The 22,483-nt window shown below is 48.1% G+C and overlaps 1 protein-coding gene across 3 annotated transcripts in view; it reads left to right on the top strand.

Moving 5' to 3' along the window:
- The first annotated feature begins 17,133 nt into the window (after positions 1–17,133).
- Positions 17,134–22,483, top strand: part of USP15 (ubiquitin specific peptidase 15) — a 135,488-nt gene continuing 130,138 nt past the window's right edge. Inside the window, exon 1 of one of the 3 annotated variants that reach the window (XM_073541517.1) lies at positions 17,134–17,294. In XM_073541517.1, the coding sequence (XP_073397618.1) occupies positions 17,206–17,294 (89 nt within the window). In that variant the 5' untranslated portion in view covers positions 17,134–17,205. The remainder of the gene's footprint in view (positions 17,295–22,483) is intronic. The other 2 variants (XM_073541518.1, XM_073541519.1) reach the window with 2 other exon arrangements.

The following is a 22,483-nucleotide window of genomic DNA, read 5'->3' as shown; positions in this document are numbered from 1 at the left end:
TGGACCAAGGGAATGCAGTGGATGTGGTGTACATGGACTTTTCAAAAGCTTTTGATACGGTGCCACACAAAAGGTTGATACATAAAATGAGAACAATGGGGATAGGGGAAAATATGTGTAAGTGGGTTAAGAGCTGGCTCAGGGATAGGAAACAAAGGGTGGTTATTAATGGAGCACACTCGGACTGGGTCACAGTTAGCAATGGGGTACCACAGGGGTCAGTTTTGGACCCGCTTCTTTTTAACATATTTATTAATGACCTTGTAGGGGGCATAGAGAGTAGAATTTCAATATTTGCAGATGACATGAAACTCTGCAGGGTAATCAATACAGAGAAGGACATTTTTATATTACAGGAGGATTTATGTAAACTAGAAGCTTGGGCTGATAAATGGCAAATGAGCTTTAATGGGGATAAATGTAAGGTCATGCACTTGGGAAGAACAAACAAGATGTATAATTATGTGCTTAATTGTAAAACACTGGGCAAAACTGTCACTGGAAAAGACCTGGGTGTATGGGTGGACGACAAACTCACATTTAGTGGCCAGTGTCAGGCAGCTGCTGCAAAGGCAAATAAAATAATGGGATGCATTAAAAGAGGCATAGATGCTCATGAGGAGAACATAATTTTACCTCTATATAAGTCACTAGTGCGACCACACTTAGAATACTGTGTACAGTTCTGGTCTCCGGTGTATGAGAAAGACATAGCTGAACTGGAGCGGGTGCAGAGAAGAGCGACCAAAGTTATTAGGGAACTAGGGGGTCTGCAATACCAAGACAGGTTATTACACTTAGGGTTATTTAGTTTGGAAAATCGAATGCTTAGGGGTGATCTTATTACAATGCATAAATATATGCTGGGACAATACAAAGACCTTTCTAATAATCTTTTTACTCTTAGACCTGTGACTGGGACAAGTGGGCATCCTCTACGTCTGGAAGAAAGAGGGTTTAAGCATAATCACAGATGCGGATTCTTTACTGTAAGAGCAGTGAGACTATGGAACTCTGTGCCATATGATGTTGTAATGAGTGATTCACTACTAAAATTTAAGAGTGGTCTGGATGCCTTTCTTGAAAAGTATAATATTACAGGGTATGTACACTAGTTTCCTTAATATTGCGTTGATCCAGGGAGCTAGTCTGATTGCCGTATGTAGAGTCGGGAAGGAATTTTTTTCCCCAATGTGAAGCTTACTGTTTGCCACATGGGTTTTTTTTTTTGCCTTCCTCTGGATCAACATGTTAGGGCAAATTAGGATAGGATATTGGTTGAACTAGATGGACTTAAAGTCTTCCTTCAACCTTAATAACTATGTTACTATGTTACATACGTTTATTCATAGTTTTGATGCCTTCAGAGTGAATCTACAATTTTCATAGTCATGAAAATAAAGAAAACTCTTCGAATGAGAAGGTGTGTCCAAACTTTTGGTCTGTACTGTGTATGTATACATATATATATATATACACATACACTGTATAGGGTGCCAACATCCGCTGATAGGAAGGGTCAAATAGGGTTATATACATTCTATCCTCCCTAGACTTATCCAAGTGTTTCCACTCAATTGTGCCAAATCCCAGGCACTCCTGTTAACCCTATCCGTTCATCCTAGACCAGACCAATTTTTGGCTAACCTGGACCCTCATATGCCCTTTTTATTATAAAGCTGGTTATTTTTGGCATTTTTTATTATATACCAATAAAAGATTATATTTAAAGGAGTTTCTTTTATCCTTTTGTATTTTTCTACAATAATACCCTACAATATTGTTGTATTTTCTATATTCTACGCTATGATGTCAGACATAATGCCCACTGTGCTGAGAAGAGCGAGCGCTCAGAGCAGCGAGAGAACGAGAAGGAGAGGTGACTGGTGAATATTGCATTATACTATATAGAAGCCTATGAGGAGTGCATTATACTATATCGAGGCTTATGAGGAATGCATTATACTATATATAGGCCTATGGGGAGTGCATTAGACTATTTAGAGGTCTATGGGGACTGCATTATATATACTATATTGAAGCCTCTGAGGAATGCATTATTCTATATAGAGGCATATTGCCAGTGCATTATCTATATATATAATTGTCCTATCATATCTGTCTGTAACCGAAATCCTGCGTCGCTGATTGGTCGCGGCAGTTAGGCCGTGACCAATCAGCAACAGTCGCTTAGTCATCGCGGCAACACGGCCGCATCGCTTAAAGGGAATCTGTCACCCTTTTTTGATATATCATATAATGATATCATTCAATTGTGTGTCACATAAGGATTCTCTTAGTACTTTTGCTTCCCCCTGACCCCGCACCTTTCATGCATAAATACCTTTTTGATATCGGTTCAGATATATGTAAACTGCCACGGTCCGGTCCAATGGGCGGGGCTTATTCAACTGCTCCCCCCTCCCTGTCTTGCTCTACACAAGAAGAAATGCATAGAGCAAGACAGGGAGGGGGGAGCAGGTGAATAAGCCCCGCCCAGCGGACAGGAAAGCGGCAGTTTACATACATGTGAACCGATATAAACAAGGTATTTATGCATGAAAGGTGCAGGGTCAGGGGGAAGCAAAAGTACTAAGAGAATCCTTATGTGACACACAATTGAATGTTATCATTATATGATATCTCAAAAAAGGGGTGACAGATTCCCTTTAATGTACAGGCACGTTACAGCCGTTAAAGGCATCACTGCTGCGTCGCTCATTACACAGGCACAGTCCTGTACATATACAATACGTTAGGTAAGAGCAGAACAGTGACTGCAGATCTGGGTGTAACTGGAGTACAATACATTAGGTAAGAGCAGAACAGTGACTGCAGCTCTGGGTGTAACAGGAGTACATTAGGTAACAGCAGAACAGTGACTGCAGATCTGGGTGTAACTGGAGTACAATACATTAGGTAAGAGCAGAACAGTGATTGCAACTCTGGCTGTAACAGGAGTATAATACATTAGGTAAGAGCAGAACGGTGACTGCAGATCTGGATGTAACTGGAGTACACTACAATAGGTAACAGCAGAACAGTGACTGCAGCTCTGGGTGTAACAGGAGTACATTAGTTAACAGGAGAACAGTGACTGCAGATCTGGGTATAACAGGAGTACATTAGGTAACAGGAGAACAGTGACTGCAGATCTGTGTGTAACTGGAGCACAATACATTAGGTAACAGCTGAACAGTGACTGCAGCTCTGGGTGTAACTTGAGTACAAAACATTTGGTAAGATCTGAACAGTGACTGCAGCTCTGGCTGTAACAGGAGTATAATACATTAGGTAAGAGCAGAATGGTGACTGCAGCTCTGGGTGTAACTGGACTAGAATACATTAGGAAAAGCAGAACAGTGACAGCAGCTCTGGGTGTAACTGGAGTACACTACTGTTATGAATGGGTCACCGAGGAGGAAAATATAAACAAGCTAAGTCTCAGAAAACCAGAGAAATTGGTAACTATGCAGATTGCAGATCCCTGAACTTAACCGCACAACTAGCAGTAGTCGTGGAGCGTTCCTACGATGTTCCTAGACGCCTCATCACAACCGGAGAGCTACATAAGCCTAAAGTAGGAAATGATGAAAACTAACTGCCCCAGAGCAGACCCCAAAGGAAAGACAGCCCCCCACATGTATTGACGGTGAAATAAGATGAAATTACAAACAAAGGCAGGAAAATAGGCTGAGCAAACGATGGGGCCCGGCTAACTAAACAGGACAGGAAAGCAAAGACACTGTCTGCAATCTGCCAAAAAAAAACTACAAAAATAATGTCCAACACTTCTGATAACAAAATTAACCCTGAAGTCACTAGACTTCTACACCTATATCAGCACTCTGAAATATTCTGAGACAGAGCAAAAAGAGGCCAATCCAATAAGGGACAAAAAGCAGCTTGGCAAATACTGATACATAGGAGTGGAAATTCAGCATAGCCCCAGCAGGGGCAGGCTGATGACACAAAAAACTGAACTGACAAACAAGCGCAAGTGTGAACATAAGCAAAAAAACAAACTTAACTTGAGAAGACTGGAAGAGAGCTGAAGTCCAGGACCTGAGAAGCACACTGATTCACCAGCACTAGGATAGGGCGTCGGCTGTCTTATATCCAGTCTGATACTCCAGAGAGCCAATCGTTATCTTCCTCATCAGGTGGCAGATAACTACCACTTAATCCAACCTCACTACCTCCTGTCACCACCAGAGGGAGAACGGGAGGGGAACTCTAAACTGGTGGAGCCGAAAATGAGTTCATAACAGTACCCCCCCTTGAGGGGTCACCGAACCCTCATCCATGCCACCAGGCCGATCAGGATGGGCCCGGTGAAAAGCACGAACCAATTTATTGGCATGAATATCAGAGGCAGAGACCCAAGAATTATCCTCCTGGCCATAACCCTTCCATTTGACCAAATACTGGAGTCTCCGTCTATCCAAACGAGAATCCAATATTTTCTCTATCTCATATTCCACGTTTCCTTTAACTAATACAGGATCAGGAGGTGCCGCCACAGGAACTACTGGCTCAACAAACCTCTTCAACAGTGACTTGTGAAATACGTTATGGATTTTGAACGTAACTGGAAGAGCCAATCGAAAAGAAACAGGATTAAGAATCTCCAAAATCTTAAAAGGTCCAATAAATCTTGGCTTAAATTTTGGAGATGCAACCTTCATAGGAATATTCTTAGACGACAACCAAACTATATCACCCACTTTAAACCGAGGACCAATGGTCCTACGCCGGTTGGAAAAACGCTGGGCCTTTTCCGGAGAGAGTGACAACTTATCCACCACTTGGTCCCGTATCTGCTGCATTCTCACAACCACAGTGTCCACACCTGGGCAGGACGAAGATTCCACTTGCCCTGAAGAGAATCGAGGATGAAACCCAAAATTACAGAAAAAGGGTGACATCAGAGTGGCAGAACTAGCTCTATTGTTCAGCGCAAATTCGGCCGAGGGCAAAAATGAGACCCAATCATCTTGATCAGCAGATATAAAACATCTTAAATAAGACTCCAGGGTCTGGTTTGTTCTCTCAGTCTGCCCATTGGTCTGGGGATGAAGCGCGGAGGAGAAGGATAACTGAATTCCCAGATTGGAACAAAAGGCTTTCCAGAATCTGGAAACAAACTGTACCCCTCTACCGGACACAATGTTCTCAGGAATCCCGTGTAACCGAACCACCTGTTGTAAAAACAAGGGCACCAACTCAGCGGAAGATGGCAACTTTGGGAGTGGTACAAGATGGACCATTTTCGAAAATCTATCACAAATCACCCAGATAACAGTCATTCTCTGAGAGACAGGAAGATCAGAAATAAAATCCTTTGAGATATGGGTCCATGGTCTCTTGGGCATCGGCAGGGGCATCAGCAACCCACTAGAACGAGAACAGGGTTTAGACCGAGAACAAGTCCCACAGGACTGTACAAAATTCCTGAAATCACGAGATAAGGCAGGCCACCAAAACGACCGACTCACCAAATCTCTGGTACCAAAAATACCCGGATGACCAGCCAATGCGGACCGGACCAATGGACTTCAGACATCACTCTCTTTCTCCACTGGTCAGGAACATACAATCTTCCCATAGGGCAACGCTCAGGTTTATCCTCCTGAAATTCCTCCAGGGCGCGTCTCAAATCGGGCGAAATGGCAGAAAGAACTACCCCCTCACCTAGGATAGTAGTAGGCTCGGTCACATTAAGAGAATCAGCAAAGAAACTCCTAGAAAGGGCGGCTGCCTTAACATTCTTAGTGCCCGGAAGAAAAGAGACCACAAAATTAAAATGCGTGAAAAACAAGGCCCATCTACCCTGTCTAGGATTCAAGCGTTTGGCCGACTCCAGATAAACCAGATTCTTGTGATCAGTGAGGACCACAAATTGATGTCTAGCTCCCTCCAACCAATGTCTCCACTCCTCAAATGCCCATTTCATGGCCAACAATTCCTGATTCCCCACCTCATAGTTGCGTTCAGATGGGGAGAACTTTCGAGAAAAGAAGGCACAGGGATTCATCTTAGAAGTCACAGGGTCTTTTTGGGACAAAACAGCTCCTGCACCAATCTCAGAAGCGTTCACCTCCACTTGAAATGGAAGTGAGATATCAGGTTGCTGTAAAACTGGAGCTAAAGTAAATCTCCGCTTAAGCTCCTGAAATGCTGAGACAGCCTCAGGAGACCAATTCAACACATCAGCTCCCTTCTTGGTCAGATCAGTCAGTGGTTTGACAATACTAGAAAAATTACCTATAAATTTACTATAGAAATTAGAAAAACGCAAAAACTTCTGGAGAGCCTTCAAAGAAGTAGGCTGAACCCAATCATAAATGGCCTGTACCTTGGCCGGGTCCATTTCAATAGTCGATGGAGACAAGATAAATCCCAAAAATGAAATCCTCTGTACACCAAAGAGGCACTTCGATCCCTTAACAAACAGGGAATTCTCCCTCAAAATCCGGAACACAGTCCAGACATGTTCCACATGGGAATCCCAATCACTAGAAAAGACCAAAATATCATCCAGATAGATGATCAAAAACTTATCCACAAAGTCTCGGAAAATATCATTCATAAAGGACTGGAAGACAGAAGGGGCATTAGAGAGCCCAAAAGGCATCACCAGGTACTCAAAATGTCCCTCCGGAGTATTAAACGCCGTCTTCCATTCATCCCCGTGCTTGATGTGAATAAGATTATACGCCCCCCTGAGGTCAAGCTTAGTAAACCAGCAGGCACTCTTAACTCTGGAGAATAAATCAGACATCAGAGGTAACGGGTACTGATATTTAACCGTCATCTTGTTAAGGGAACAATAATCAATACACGGTCTTAATGAACCGTCTTTCTTGGCCACAAAAAAAACAGCGCCTAAAGGTGACGAGGATGGTCTAATATGACCCTTCTCCAACGATTCCTTAATATAGGATCGCATAGCATCATGTTCGGGTACAGATAAGTTGAAAAGCTGACCCTTGGGAAATTTACACCCAGGCATCAACTCAATTGCACAGTCATAACTCCTATGAGGAGGCAAAGACGCAGACTTACTCTCACTAAATACATCAGAGAAATCAGCTAGATAATCAGTAATATCATGAGACTGAGGAGAGGTGGAGAAACAGGAGCGTCCTTAAGAACACACAGACAACCCCAACTCACCACAGACACAGATTTCCAATTCAAAACTGGGTTATGAGTTTGCAACCAGGGGAACCCCAGAACAATAGTATCATGCAAATTATGCAGCACCAAAAATTTACACTTTTCTTGGTGGTCTGGGGCCACTCGCATTATCACCTGGGTCCAAAACTGAGGTTTATTCTCCGCCAAAGGAGTGGCATCAATACCCCTCAAAGGAATAGGCGTCTGCAGAGGCGTCATGGAAAAACCACAACGTTTAGCAAAGTCCAAATCCATCAGATTCAGAGCTGCTCCTGAATCCACAAAAGCCTTAGTGGAAAATGTGGACAAGGAGCAGATCAGAGAAATTGCCAAAAGGAACTTAGGTTGTACACTGCCCACAGCAAATGTGTGTGCAAAACGTTTCTCTTGTTTAGGGCAGACAGAAATAGTATGAGAGGCATCTCCACAGAAAAAACACAGCTTATTACGCCTTCTAAACTCCTGACGTTGCGCCCTAGACAAAACCCCATCACATTGCACAGGTTCAGACATTTGTTCAAAAGGTGGCAGCGCCTCCCGTGTAGTTTTACGTTCATGTAAACGCCGATCAACTTGAATGGCTAATGACATAGAGCCATCCAGACCAGAGGGAACAGGAAATCCCACCATCATATCTTTTACGGTCTCTGACAAACCTTTCCGAAAGAGAGCTGCCAATGCACTATCGTTCCATGTAGTAAGGACCGCCCACTTTTGGAATTTTTGACAGTACAACTCTGCAGGATCCTGACCCTGGTTTAATGCCAACAAGGTTCTCTCAGCTTGATCAACAGCATTAGGTTCATCATATAACAACCCCAAGGCCTGAAAAAATGCATCCACATTAGTCAGAATAGGATTTTCAGGTGTCAGAGAAAAAGCCCAATCTTGGGGATCGCCGCGCAGCAAGGAGATGACAATTTTAACCTGCTGCCCAGAGCTCCCCGATGAGTTAGGCTTCAAAGCAAGAAATAATTTACAATTATTCTTAAAATTCAGAAATTTAGACCGATCCCCAGAAAACACATCAGGAGTAGGAATCTTGGGTTCAGCAGCATGTGACTGAATAAGGTAGGCGGAAATTCCCTGTTCTTCAGCAGCAAGCTGCTCCACACGATCAGACAGTTGCTTAATCTCCATGAGGAAAAAAAAATCCTCCTACGGCCCCAGAGGAAAAAATACATAAAAAAAAAAAAAAAATTCTGACACTTTTTTTTTCTTTTTCTTTAACAATTCCTTCCTGCTTTTGAGTACCATAGAATCTGCGGTATGGCTGGTGATTCTGTTATGAATGGATCACCGAGGAGGAAAAAATAAACAACAAGCAAAGTCTCAGAAAACCAGAGAAGTTGGTAACTATGCAGATTGCAGATCCCTGAACTTAACCGCACAACTAGCAGTAGTCGTGGAGCGTTCCTACGATGTTCCTAGACGCCTCGTCACAACCGGAGAGCTACATAAGCCTAAAGCAGAGAAAGAGGAAAACTAACTGCCCCAGAGCAGACCCCAAAGGAAAGACAGCCCCCCACATGTATTGACGGTGAAACAAGATGAAATTACAAACAAAGGCAGGAAAATAAGCTGAGCAAACGATGGGGCCCGGCTAACTAAACAGGACAGGAAAGGAAAGACACTGTCTGCAATCTGCCTAAAAAATCTACAAAAATATTGTCCAACACTTCTGATAACAAAATTAACCCTGAAGTCACTAGACTTCTACACCTATATCAGCACTCTGAAATATTCTGAGACAGAGCAAAAAGAGGCCAATCCAATAAGGGACAAAAAGCAGCTTGGCAAATACTGATACATAGGAGTGGAAATTCAGCATAGCCCCAGCAGGGGCAGGCTGATGACACAAAAAACTGAACTGACAAACAAGCGCAAGTGTGAACATAAGCAAAAAACAAACTTAACAAGACTAGAAGAGAGCTGAAGTCCAGGCCCTGAGAAGCAGACTGATTCACCAGCACTAGGATTGGGTATCGGCTGTCTTATATCCAGTCTGATACTCCAGAGATCCTATCGTTATCTTCCTCATCAGGTGGCAGATAACTACCACTTAAACCAACCTCACTTCCTCCTGTCACCACCAGAGGGAGAACGGGAGGGGAACTCTCAACTGGTGGAGCCGAAAATGAGTTCATAACACACTACATTAGGTAACAGCAGAGCAGAGACTGCAGCTCTGGGTGTAACAGGAGTACATTAGGTAAGAGCAGAACAGTAACTGCAGATCTGGGTGTAACTGGAGTACACTACATTAGGTAACAGCAGAACAGTGACTGCAGCTCTGGGTGTAACAGGAGTACATTAGTTAACAGGAGAACAGTGACTGCAGATCTGGGTGTAACAGGAGTACATTAGGTAACAGGAGAACAGTGACTGCAGATCTGGGTGTAACTGGAGTACAATACATTAGGTAACAGCCAAACAGTGACTGCAGCTCTGGGTGTAACTTGAGTACAATACATTTGGGAAGATCTGAACAGTGACCGCAGCTCTGGCTGTACAGGAGTAAAATACATTAGGTAAGAGCAGAATGGTGACTGCAGCTCTGGGTGTAACTGGACTACAATACATTAGGTAAAAGCAGAACAGTGACTGCAGCTCTGGGAGTGACTGGAGTACAATACATTAGATAACAGCAGAACAGTGACAGCAGCTCTGGGTGGAACTGGAGTACAACACATTAGCTAACAGCAGAACAGTGACTGCAGCTCTGTCTGTAACTGGAGTACAATACATTAGGTAACAGCAGAACAGTGACAGCACCTCCGGGTGTAACAGGAGTATAATACACTAGATGGTGGCCCGATTCTATCGCATTGGGTATTTTAGAGTCTGTTAAAATAAAAAATAGTTATATACTCACCTTCCGACGGCCCCGGACTCTGTCCCTCCTCTCACCACGCGCCTGGCATCTTCCGGGTCCAGTAATGCTTAGCGAGAAGGGCTGAAGATGGCATCACTCTCGCGAGAGCGCGACATCATCAGTGGTGTTTCGCGCAAAGCATTACTGGAACCGGAAGATGCCGGGAGCGTGGAGAGGAGAGAAAGAGTCCGGGGGCCATCGGAAGGTGAGTATATAACTATTTTTTATTTTAACAGAGACTCTAGAATACCCGATGCAATAGAATTGGGCCACCATCTAGTACTGTATAAAGGTCTATGGGAGTGCATTATACTTTATAGAGCCCTATGGGGAGTGCATTATACTATATAGAGGCCTATTTGGAGTTCATTATACTATGTAGAGACCCATGGGGAGTGCACTGTGCTATATATAGGCCTATGGGAAGTGCAGCATACTATATGGAGGCCTAAGGGGACTGCATTATACTATATGGGGCCTATGGGGAATGTATTATACTATGTGGAGACCTATGGGCAGTGTATTTTACTATATAGAGGCCTATGTGGAGTGCATTGTACTATATAGAGGCCTATGCGGAGTGCAGTATACTATATTGAGGACAATGGAGAGTGCATTATACTATAGAAAAGCCTGTAAGGGGTGTGCAGGTGTCTGATTTCGCCCCTGGACCTCGATGCATGTCTGCTGGATCAAACTGGGTAAGCTGTGGATGTTTTACTAATGTGCATTTGTGTATATGTCATTTATAGTATAAGTTTACATGTGATGTAATGTTTATATACCTGTATTGTGTTAGGGATTAAGGTAGGGACAGTTAACAACATAGTTAGGCCTAATGTTTAGCATAGTATGAGGTTATGTGAAGTATAGTGCAGTGGGGGCACTATAGAGGCAGGGATGTAGATTTAGATGTAAGATAAGATAGTTAACTGGTTTTAGCCAGAGTAGTAATAGTTAAATGTTTAACCCAATAGGAAGCTAGCTAGTGGGAGGAGTTAGTTCTGAGGTAACTGGATTGTTGTGAGGAAAAGAGTGAAATGAACTGAAGCAGTGCCAGAGGGGGAGACACAGTGAAGTGAAGGCTCGGATTACAGAAAAGATGGAAACTGTCGACAGGAAACAAGTGGGACTGGGCAGCCTGAGGGAACAAATGGCGAGGCTTTTGGGCAACTCCCGAGACGTTTCTGAAATGGAAGAGGAACGGGGAGCCCCTGGAGGAAGCGGGACCGTCATCTTAGTTAGCTGTGGTACTGGGTACCTGGGAACCAGATCTTGTGCCAGAAAACAGTATTATGGAGAGTCTAGAGAAGGAAGTTTCTATGTCATGTGGAAAATACTGGACTGCAACTGCTGCAAGTTTGAATTAAGTAAAGTTTTGCAAAAAATGAACAGAGACTCTGACAATATTTGTGTGTGCATAAGAAGAAAAAGAACCCTGTCTTCTGAAGAGAATGCTGGCCCTCAGGTGGGTAAAACCACTAACACACACAGTACATTACAAAATGGACATTCTGATTTTACAGTAGCGGAGCATCAGGATGTGGAAGAATTAAAGCCCCTCGCCACGAATGACACCCTGGCCCCTATTGCAAAGTGGCATAGTCGGCAGGATAAGGACTTTATGTGCTTGAAAAATGGAGAAAACCCGTTATGGGAAGCGGCAAAGATGGCGGCCATGAGTACTAACAGGGCAGAAAATGGTGCGGAGGCTGGCGATAGCTTCGCCCATCGTGGGCATCATAGGAAGAAAATGGCGCGAAAATCAGGTTGGCGGGGAGGGTGCCTTGTGCCACGGCCCCATCCCCTAGTGAGCAGTGCCTGCCTGCAGTGAAGGAAAAAGAAATCCCACCTCCTACAGCGCATTCCTGAGGAGCAGATGGAGACCAACGCTGAAGGGAAGGAGCGGCCGGAATATACAGGGACTGTGCTTACATGACTGTGAGCTGGTGTGAACTGAACTGTTTGCTCTGGGGTCCCAAAGAAGTGGGATCGGTACTAGTCCTGACCTGTAGTAGGGTCAAACGTGGTGGACTGGAGCAAGGTTCTTTATATAATGTATAATAGTTGTCAACGTTATTAATGTTTTAATAATGTCTTTCCATATTCTTGTACTTATTCTAATGTTTATATTGCTGATGCTTTTACCGGTATCACATGGTCAGGGACGAACATGGTTTTAGAAAGGAGGTATGTAAGGGGTGTGCAGGTGGCTGATTTCACCCCTGCACCTCGATGCATACCTGCTGGATCAAACCGGGTACGCTGTGGATGTTTTACTAATGTGCTTATGTGTATATGTCATTTATAGTATACTTTTACATGTGATGCAATGTTTATATACCTGTATTGTGTTAGGGATTAAGGTAGGGACAGTTAACAACATAGTTAGGCCTAATGTTTAGCATAGTATGAGGTTATGTGAAGTATAGTGCAGTCGGGGCACTATAGAGGCAGGGATGTAGATTTAGATGTAAGATAAGATAGTTAACTGGTTTAAGCCAGAGTCGTAATAGTTAAATGTTTAACCCAATAGGAAGCTAGCTAGTGCGAGGAGTTAGTTCTGAGGTAACTGGATTGTTCTAAAAAAAGTTGTGAGGAAAAGTGAAATGAAGTGAAGCAGTGCCAGAGGGGGAGACACAGTGAAGTGAAGGCTCGGACTACAGAGATGGAAACTGTCGACAGGAAACAAGTGGGACTGGGCAGCCTGAGGGAACAAATGGCGAGGCTTTGGGCCACTACCAAAACGTTTCTGAAATGGGAGGAACGGGGAGCCCCTGGAAGAAGAGGGACCGTCATCTCAGTTAGCTGTGGTTCTGGGTACCTGGAAACCAGATCTTGTGCCAGAAGACAGTATTATGGAGAGTCTAGAGAAGGAAGTTTCTGTGTCATGCGGAAAATACTGGACTGTAACTGCTGTACGTGGTGTAGCGTAACGCTTACTGTGTGTGTTGGGCAACACTCACTTGGCAGTGGATTAACATAGTCAGGCACGGATTTTCACACAGTCAATACGGTTTATTTAAACGTCATGAACCGCACCGTAAGCTAGGTTGCACATCACCAGCTTACACATAGTCCATTACTTTATCATGTGTGGCTTTACAAAGCATTCACTAGTTACGCCTGACTCTCTCCAGTCACCGGGTGACTGCACAGTTCAGTAACTGACCATTGTCATTGCACATAGTTCTTTCCCCATACCTGGGGTTACCTCTCAGGAGCTCCAGCTCCACAGGCTGACTCCTCGTCAGTCCAAGGTCATCAACAGGATGGCATCTTTCTCAGTGTAGGGCCGTCCTAGGTTCTGCACACACATGTGGCCTGCCCGGGTGCTATTTAGGACGGTCGTCCAACACCCAGGCCACCAGGTCCAAGGTCTCATCACGTGCTCTTCAGGAAGGTCATCCCCACCCGGGACCTTCCAGGACCTAGCACTCTGAATCATTCAGGTCCATACACTCTGCCCATGTGACCAGACCTCAGTCACATTACATGGTTGCAACCACCCCCATGGATGGGCGGCGCATGTGTGGTGCCCCTGAGGGTTCAGTTGCCACAGAGGTACTGCAACTCTTCCTGAGGTGTGGTACCCCACCATCCAGGTGAGTTGGAGGCTGCTCCTAACCACGCTCCAACACTCGCATCCCACACAACACGGTAGTTCAGCAAAGCCACATTGCGGCTCCCTGCTTGGAGTGTAGCAGAGCACCTTTGGTGGCTCCCTGCTTGGAACACAAAACGTGCTGGCAGGCGGGTGGAGTTTAGAATACATAAAAGAGTGGGAAGGTTTACAATTTCAGTCAGTCACTCAGAGAGGAGTGAGGAAAGAAGATCCCTGGGAGAGGGATGGAGGAAGGAGTGCTGCAACTGCCTCAGTGATCTGAGCCAGCTGGCACGGGAAAGGAAAGAAGGAGAAAGACATTGAACTGAAACCTGATCTTCCATGAGAAGGAGAGATTAGTACAGAACGAAGGAGTAAAAGGGAACAGAGGACGTGGGTTAGAGGAGAATCCTGCCTAGAAGTTCTAAGCGCAAGGCCGGGGCCCGGTCCCCGAGGTTGTATGGATGCTAATAGTCCTGCAGCAGACACCGGTGGAGTAGTGGGCTGTAAATGCACTACTCCCATCTAAGACTTGGGGGCACAACAGCAACTTGAATAGTGAGCCGGGACTCAGGAGTAAGGAGTCACCGAAGCAGGCTACAGCTGTCTGCCGTACAAGTACAGTTCTTGGGAACATCTGTCAGGAGGCACTCCAGTGTAACTCAGTACAAGGAGTACTTCACACTTAAAGGCGCTATAAGAGGAGACATTCAGAAAGGCACATGTTGGCGGAGTGTTGGAAGGGAGCATTCCATCTGGCCTGGAGGTTGATTGAGTCCCTGACCCGGAGGACACGGCACGGAGGCGGGCACCGTTGTGTACTACAGACTGTGAGTAAAGCTTTGGAACTACAAGCCTCGGTGTCCTCCATTCATTCCAGCGCCTGGTACCGCTACATCAGGGTATCAGCTTCTACACTGCCCGCGCCTCTCAGCTACCCCTACATCCACACTGCCCTGGGACTACAACTCCACCTGTGGGGAACTTCACCATCTTGGCTGCAACACACCACCAGTCCCAGAGGATCTGCATGCAGCGTCGGCTTAACATCTCCCTTGCCAAACACCACAGGTGGCGTCACAAACTATTCATCAATTCTATTTCATTGTTCTTTCACCCCCTTTTTTGCCATGGAGCGCCAGGGCCACAGACCGGGTCACAGCTTCCGTGACAACTCCCATTGAGATCAACGGGCCTGGTGCCGAGTACCCCGATAGCCGTGGCTGGGCCCCCCACATGTGTGGTTAGTCAATTCCCGCCCAGCTCTCTAATCCTATATGCCCCCCTTATAAGTAAACACAACAAACACTTGTGGAACTATAAGTCCCAGCATAACCATATCATTTTGTGCTTACAGCGCAGAGAACCTCTGCGACACATACCGGCCATTTACAATAATGCCAGTCCCTAATTCACCATCATAATTATGCCTCCAAGTGAATCCCGAAGCACGCACACAGCGCCCCCTAGCTGTAACAGGGGTCACTGCGTCACAGTGGGATTGAATAAAGTTTTTCAGAAAATGAATAGAGACTCTGACAATGTTTGTGTGTGCGTGAGAAGAAAAGGAGCCTTGCACTCGGAGGAGAATGCTGTGCACACACACAGCACATTACAAAATGGACATTCTGTTTTTACAGTAGCGGAGTGTCAAGGTGTGGAAGAGATAAAGCCCCTCACCACGACTGATACCCTGGCTCCCCTGCATTGGGAGTGCATTATACTATATGGAGGATTATAGGATGCGTTATACTATAAGGAGGCCTATGGGGAGTGCATTATACTATACAGAAGCCTATGAGGAGTGCAGTATACTATATGGAGGCTGTTTAGGGGGCCATCATACAGTGTGTGGGCCATCATAGGGTGTTGGAGTCATTGAACAGTTTGTGGACTACTAAGGTGTCAGTATACTGTGTGGGGGCATTATACTGTTTATAGGGGAGCATCATACTATGTAGAGAGAAGCTGTATAGGAGGGTGGACTCTGAACATTATTAAATGTAAAGTGGGAACTTATTGTTATAGGGGCACACAGAGGGCATTATTACCTTCCATGGGGAAAAATGTGGGCACTGTTTTCTAGAGCACTTGCACATGGCATTAATATATTCTAGAGGGTTGTTTTACCACGTAGAGAGTGCACAGAACCACATTGTAGGTGCAGTAATAGGGACACATATGGCAGCAGGGGATCAGCATTGGGGTATCAGCAGGATGAAGAGGTTGTGCAAGTTGGGAATAGATGGCAATGATGCCTGAAATGTGAAGAAGGCCCTGTGCACACGGTGCGGATTCTGCTGCGGATCCGCAGCGGATTTGCCGCTGCGAATGTGCAGCAGAACTGCAGGTGATGTACAGTACCATTAAAGCCTATGTAAAAAAAAAACTGCTGTGCACATGCTGCGGTTTTTGTGCGGAAAAAAAAAAGCAGCATGTGACTTCTTTTGTGCGGTTTTGCTGCAGTTTTCCACCTGCTCCATTCTACAAATCCGCAGGTGGAAAACCGCAGTGGAAAACCGCACAAAAACCGCAGTAAAACCGCACAAAAAAAAGTAAGAAATCTGCTGGAAAAATGCAGGTCATTTGACCTGCGGATTTAGTAAAATCAGCGCGGAAAAATCCGCGGGAGGATCCGCACTGTGTGCACATAGCCGAAATGTCTTTGTTATAATCTCTGCAGCTGAGTCCTGGCTGGAGAAGTTGTCATGTCGGTCTGGGCCAGATGAAGAAGATGGGAAAAGAGTACAACCCGAATCACACAGAACATCAGCTGTAAGTCACCATCTATAACTGTGCTGTAGTCTTATATGTTCTGTAGGGCTGGTATCTACCACTGTCACCATATGGCGGTAATATCCATGTTGGTCTTTGCAGCGAGATTTTTTACAGTAACAGTGCTGTGATCTGCTGAGGTTCTCCTCCACTATTAGGGAGAAGTTTCACCCTCCAGCTAAACCCCTGGCTACGCCTGTGCATTCAGGTCATGTTTTTTGCATTATTTCCCATTCTATATGCATGGTGTATGGTTTTGGAGATGAAGGGGGGAATCCTCTAGATTAAAAAGTTGTTGTGATGGAGAAAAACTGGGGTCACTTTGGGAATCAAAAGCCAAAATTTGGTCAAAAACAAAGGTCAGCGCTGACCAAACACAGTGCTCCCCTGTGACAGGGTAAAGGGAATGTTGTCATGCAAAACTGCATCTCACCCTGCAGACAGACAAGCCCTCAGGACTGCGAGGAACGGGGGAGGAAAGAATGATAAAGGGGTTAACGGCAGCATATTAGTTATTGCCTGTAACACCCGGCTATACGGTCATTCCTGGGCAGTGCCCGTGCGGCCTCACTGCCAGCTGCTAGCCCTGGTGCTGCTGTGTGCCGTGCGCACTGACACTGCAGCTTCCTCAGTGTCCTGGTTACAGCTCGCGTCTCCAGTGATTGGCTGCAGCGTTTCCCAGGCGCACACAGCCGCTCTCAACGCTTCCCCTACTTCCCAGCAGTGACGTCACTCCCAGGATGCAGCGCGCAGCTGTCAGTGCAGGAAGATGGCGGAGGGCGGAGTGGTTGATCTGGAGACTCAGAGATCCGAAGTGTCAGCGCTGCTGAAGACTCCGCTTCGGAGAGGGGACACCTGGTAAGTGGTGCTAAAGGGCACAGGGGCCCGGGAAGGCCTAGAGTGCGAGGAGAGGCGCTGCCGGGGGCGTGGATGTCCTGGACGAGTCGCGAGTGATAGAGAAAACATCTGTATCATGCCAGGAAGTGAGCGCTGCAGCCAGCACCGGGTCACCTGCTCATTGTCAGTCATCGGTATCCCGTGCTGCGGCCTCTGCCAGCCGGTGCCTGTCCGCCGTCATTGCTCTAGACTGTGCCGAAGGCCTGCGGGACTCACTGCTGTCACTACAGACTGCCACAGTGTGCTCCACCTGTCACATGCCCAACTCCGACACTGCTGTCACCATAGAGTACACCTGTCACCCCGGTGCTACAGCTCACCCACACTGCTGTCACCCCGGTGCTACAGCTCACCCACACTGCTGTCACCATAGAGTACACCTGTCACCCCGGTGCTACAGCTCACCCACACTGCTGTCACCATAGAGTACACCTGTCACCCCGGTGCTACAGCTCACCCACACTGCTGCCACTATAGAGTACACCTGTCACCCCGGTGCTACAGCTCACCCACACTGCTGTCACCATAGAGTACACCTGTCACCCCGGTGCTACAGCTCACCCACACTGCTGTCACCATAGAGTACACCTGTCACCCCGGTGCTACAGCTCACCCACACTGCTGTCACCATAGAGTACACCTGTCACCCCGGTGCTACAGCTCACCCACACTGCTGTCACTATAGAGTACACCTGTCACCCCGGTGCTACAGCTCACCCACACTGCTGTCACCATAGAGTACACCTGTCACCCCGGTGCTACAGCTCACCCACACTGCTGTCACCATAGAGTACACCTGTCACCCCGGTGCTACAGCTCACCCACACTGCTGTCACCATAGAGTACACCTGTCACCCCGGTGCTACAGCTCACCCACACTGCTGTCACCATAGAGTACACCTGTCACCCCGGTGCTACAGCTCACCCACACTGTTGTCACCATAGAGTACACCTGTCACCCCGGTGCTACAGCTCACCCACACTGCTGTCACCCCGGTGCTACAGCTCACCCACACTGCTGTCACTATAGAGTACACCTGTCACCTTATTACTACAGCTCACCCACACTGCTGTCACTATAGAGTACACCTGTCACGCCGGTGCTACAGCTCACCCACACTGCTGTCACTATAGAGTACACCTGTCACCCCGGTGCTACAGCTCACCCACACTGCTGCCACTATAGAGTACACCTGTCACCCCGGTGCTACAGCTCACCCACACTGCTGCCACTATAGAGTACACCTGTCACCCCGGTGCTACAGCTCACCCACACTGCTGCCACTATAGAGTACACCTGTCACCCCGGTGCTACAGCTCACCCACACTGCTGTCACCATAGAGTACACCTGTCACCCCGGTGCTACAGCTCACCCACACTGCTGTCACCATAGAGTACACCTGTCACCCCGGTGCTACAGCTCACCCACACTGCTGTCACCATAGAGTACACCTGTCACCCCGGTGCTACAGCTCACCCACACTGCTGCCACTATAGAGTACACCTGTCACCCCGGTGCTACAGCTCACCCACACTGCTGTCACCATAGAGTACACCTGTCACCCCGGTGCTACAGCTCACCCACACTGCTGCCACTATAGAGTACACCTGTCACCCCGGTGCTGCAGCTCACCCACACTGCTGTCACCATAGAGTACACCTGTCACCCCGGTGCTACAGCTCACCCACACTGCTGTCACTATAGAGTACACCTGTCACCCCGGTGCTACAGCTCACCCACACTGCTGTCACTATAGATTACTCCTGTCACCCCGGTGCTACAGCTCACCCACACTGCTGTCACTATAGAGTACACCTGTCACCCCGGTGCTACAGCTCACCCACACTGCTGTCACTATAGAGTACACCTGTCACCCCGGTGCTACAGCTCACCCACACTGCTGTCACCATAGAGTACACCTGTCACCCCGGTGCTACAGCTCACCCACACTGCTGTCACTATAGAGTACACCTGTCACCCCGGTGCTACAGCTCACCCACACTGCTGTCACCATAGAGTACACCTGTCACGCTGGTGCTACAGCTCACCCACACTGCTGCCACTATAGAGTACACCTGTCACCCCGGTGCTACAGCTCACCCACACTGCTGTCACCATAGAGTACACCTGTCACCCCGGTGCTACAGCTCACCCACACTGCTGTCACTATAGATTACACCTGTCACCCCGGTGCTACAGCTCACCCACACTGCTGTCACCCCGGTGCTACAGCTCACCCACACTGCTGTCACCCCGGTGCTACAGCTCACCCACACTGCTGTCACCATAGAGTACACCTGTCACCCCGGTGCTACAGCTCACCCACACTGCTGTCACTATAGAGTACACCTGTCACCCCGGTGCTACAGCTCACCCACACTGCTGTCACCATAGAGTACACCTGTCACCCCGGTGCTACAGCTCACCCACACTGCTGTCACTATAGAGTACACCTGTCACCCCGGTGCTACAGCTCACCCACACTGCTGCCACTATAGAGTACACCTGTCACCCCGGTGCTACAGCTCACCCACACTGCTGCCACTATAGAGTACACCTGTCACCCCGGTGCTACAGCTCACCCACACTGCTGTCACCATAGAGTACACCTGTCACCCCGGTGCTACAGCTCACCCACACTGCTGTCACCATAGAGTACACCTGTCACCCCGGTGCTACAGCTCACCCACACTGCTGTCACCATAGAGTACACCTGTCACCCCGGTGCTACAGCTCACCCACACTGCTGTCACCATAGAGTACACCTGTCACCCCGGTGCTACAGCTCACCCACACTGCTGTCACCATAGAGTACACCTGTCACCCCGGTGCTACAGCTCACCCACACTGCTGTCACTATAGAGTACACCTGTAACCCCGCTGCTACAGCTCACCCACACTGCTGTCACTATAGAGTACACCTGTCTCCCCGGTGCTACAGCTCACCCACACTGCTGTCACTATAGAGTACACCTGTCACCCCGGTGCTACAGCTCACCCACACTGCTGTCACTATAGAGTACACCTGTCACCCCGGTGCTACAGCTCACCCACACTGCTGTCACTATAGAGTACACCTGTCACCCCGCTGCTACAGCTCACCCACACTGCTGTCACTATAGAGTACACCTGTCTCCCCGGTGCTACAGCTCACCCACACTGCTGTCACTATAGAGTACACCTGTCACCTTATTACTACAGCTCACCCACACTGCTGTCACTATAGAGTACACCTGTCACCCCGGTGCTACAGCTCACCCACACTGCTGCCACTATAGAGTACACCTGTCACCCCGGTGCTACAGCTCACCCACACTGCTGTCACTATAGAGTACACCTGTCTCCCCGGTGCTACAGCTCACCCACACTGCTGTCACTATAGAGTACACCTGTCACCTTATTACTACAGCTCACCCACACTGCTGTCACTATAGAGTACACCTGTCGCCCCGGTGCTACAGCTCACCCACACTGCTGCCACTATAGAGTACACCTGTCACCCTGGTGCTACAGCTCACCCACACTGCTGCCACTATAGAGTACACCTGTCACCCCGGTGCTACAGCTCACCCACACTGCTGTCACCATAGAGTACACCTGTCACCCTGGTGCTACAGCTCACCCACACTGCTGCCACTATAGAGTACACCTGTCACCCCGGTGCTACAGCTCACCCACACTGCTGTCACCATAGAGTACACCTGTCACCCCGGTGCTACAGCTCACCCACACTGCTGTCACCATAGAGTACACCTGTCACCCCGGTGCTACAGCTCACCCACACTGCTGTCACCATAGAGTACACCTGTCACCCCGGTGCTACAGCTCACCCACACTGCTGTCACCATAGAGTACACCTGTCACCCCGGTGCTACAGCTCACCCACACTGCTGTCACCATAGAGTACACCTGTCACGCCGGTGCTACAGCTCACCCACACTGCTGCCACTATAGAGTACACCTGTCACCCCGGTGCTACAGCTCACCCACACTGCTGTCACCATAGAGTACACCTGTCACCCCGGTGCTACAGCTCACCCACACTGCTGTCACTATAGATTACACCTGTCACCCCGGTGCTACAGCTCACCCACACTGCTGTCACCCCGGTGCTACAGCTCACCCACACTGCTGTCACCATAGAGTACACCTGTCACCCCGGTGCTACAGCTCACCCACACTGCTGTCACCATAGAGTACACCTGTCACCCCGGTGCTACAGCTCACCCACACTGCTGTCACCATAGAGTACACCTGTCACCCCGGTGCTACAGCTCACCCACACTGCTGTCACTATAGAGTACACCTGTCACCCCGGTGCTACAGCTCACCCACACTGCTGCCACTATAGAGTACACCTGTCACCCCGGTGCTACAGCTCACCCACACTGCTGCCACTATAGAGTACACCTGTCACCCCGGTGCTACAGCTCACCCACACTGCTGCCACTATAGAGTACACCTGTCACCCCGGTGCTACAGCTCACCCACACTGCTGTCACCATAGAGTACACCTGTCACCCCGCTGCTACAGCTCACCCACACTGCTGTCACTATAGAGTACACCTGTCACCCCGCTGCTACAGCTCACCCACACTGCTGTCACTATAGAGTACACCTGTCTCCCCGGTGCTACAGCTCACCCACACTGCTGTCACTATAGAGTACACCTGTCACCCCGGTGCTACAGCTCACCCACACTGCTGTCACTGTAGAGTACACCTGTCACCCCGGTGCTACAGCTCACCCACACTGCTGTCACTATAGAGTACACCTGTCACCCCGCTGCTACAGCTCACCCACACTGCTGTCACTATAGAGTACACCTGTCTCCCCGGTGCTACAGCTCACCCACACTGCTGTCACTATAGAGTACACCTGTCACCTTATTACTACAGCTCACCCACACTGCTGTCACTATAGAGTACACCTGTCACCCCGGTGCTACAGCTCACCCACACTGCTGTCACTATAGAGTACACCTGTCACCCCGGTGCTACAGCTCACCCACACTGCTGTCACTATAGAGTACACCTGTCACCCCGGTGCTACAGCTCACCCACACTGCTGCCACTATAGAGTACACCTGTCACCCCGGTGCTACAGCTCACCCACACTGCTGCCACTATAGAGTACACCTGTCACCCC

Source organism: Dendrobates tinctorius, unplaced genomic scaffold (genome assembly GCF_039654945.1).
Source record: "Dendrobates tinctorius isolate UK_male_01 unplaced genomic scaffold, ASM3965494v1 ptg000122l, whole genome shotgun sequence".
NCBI lineage: Eukaryota > Metazoa > Chordata > Amphibia > Anura > Dendrobatidae > Dendrobates > Dendrobates tinctorius.
The sequence above is the reverse complement of the archived record's forward strand: the minus strand, read 5'-3'. Positions and strand labels throughout refer to the sequence as shown.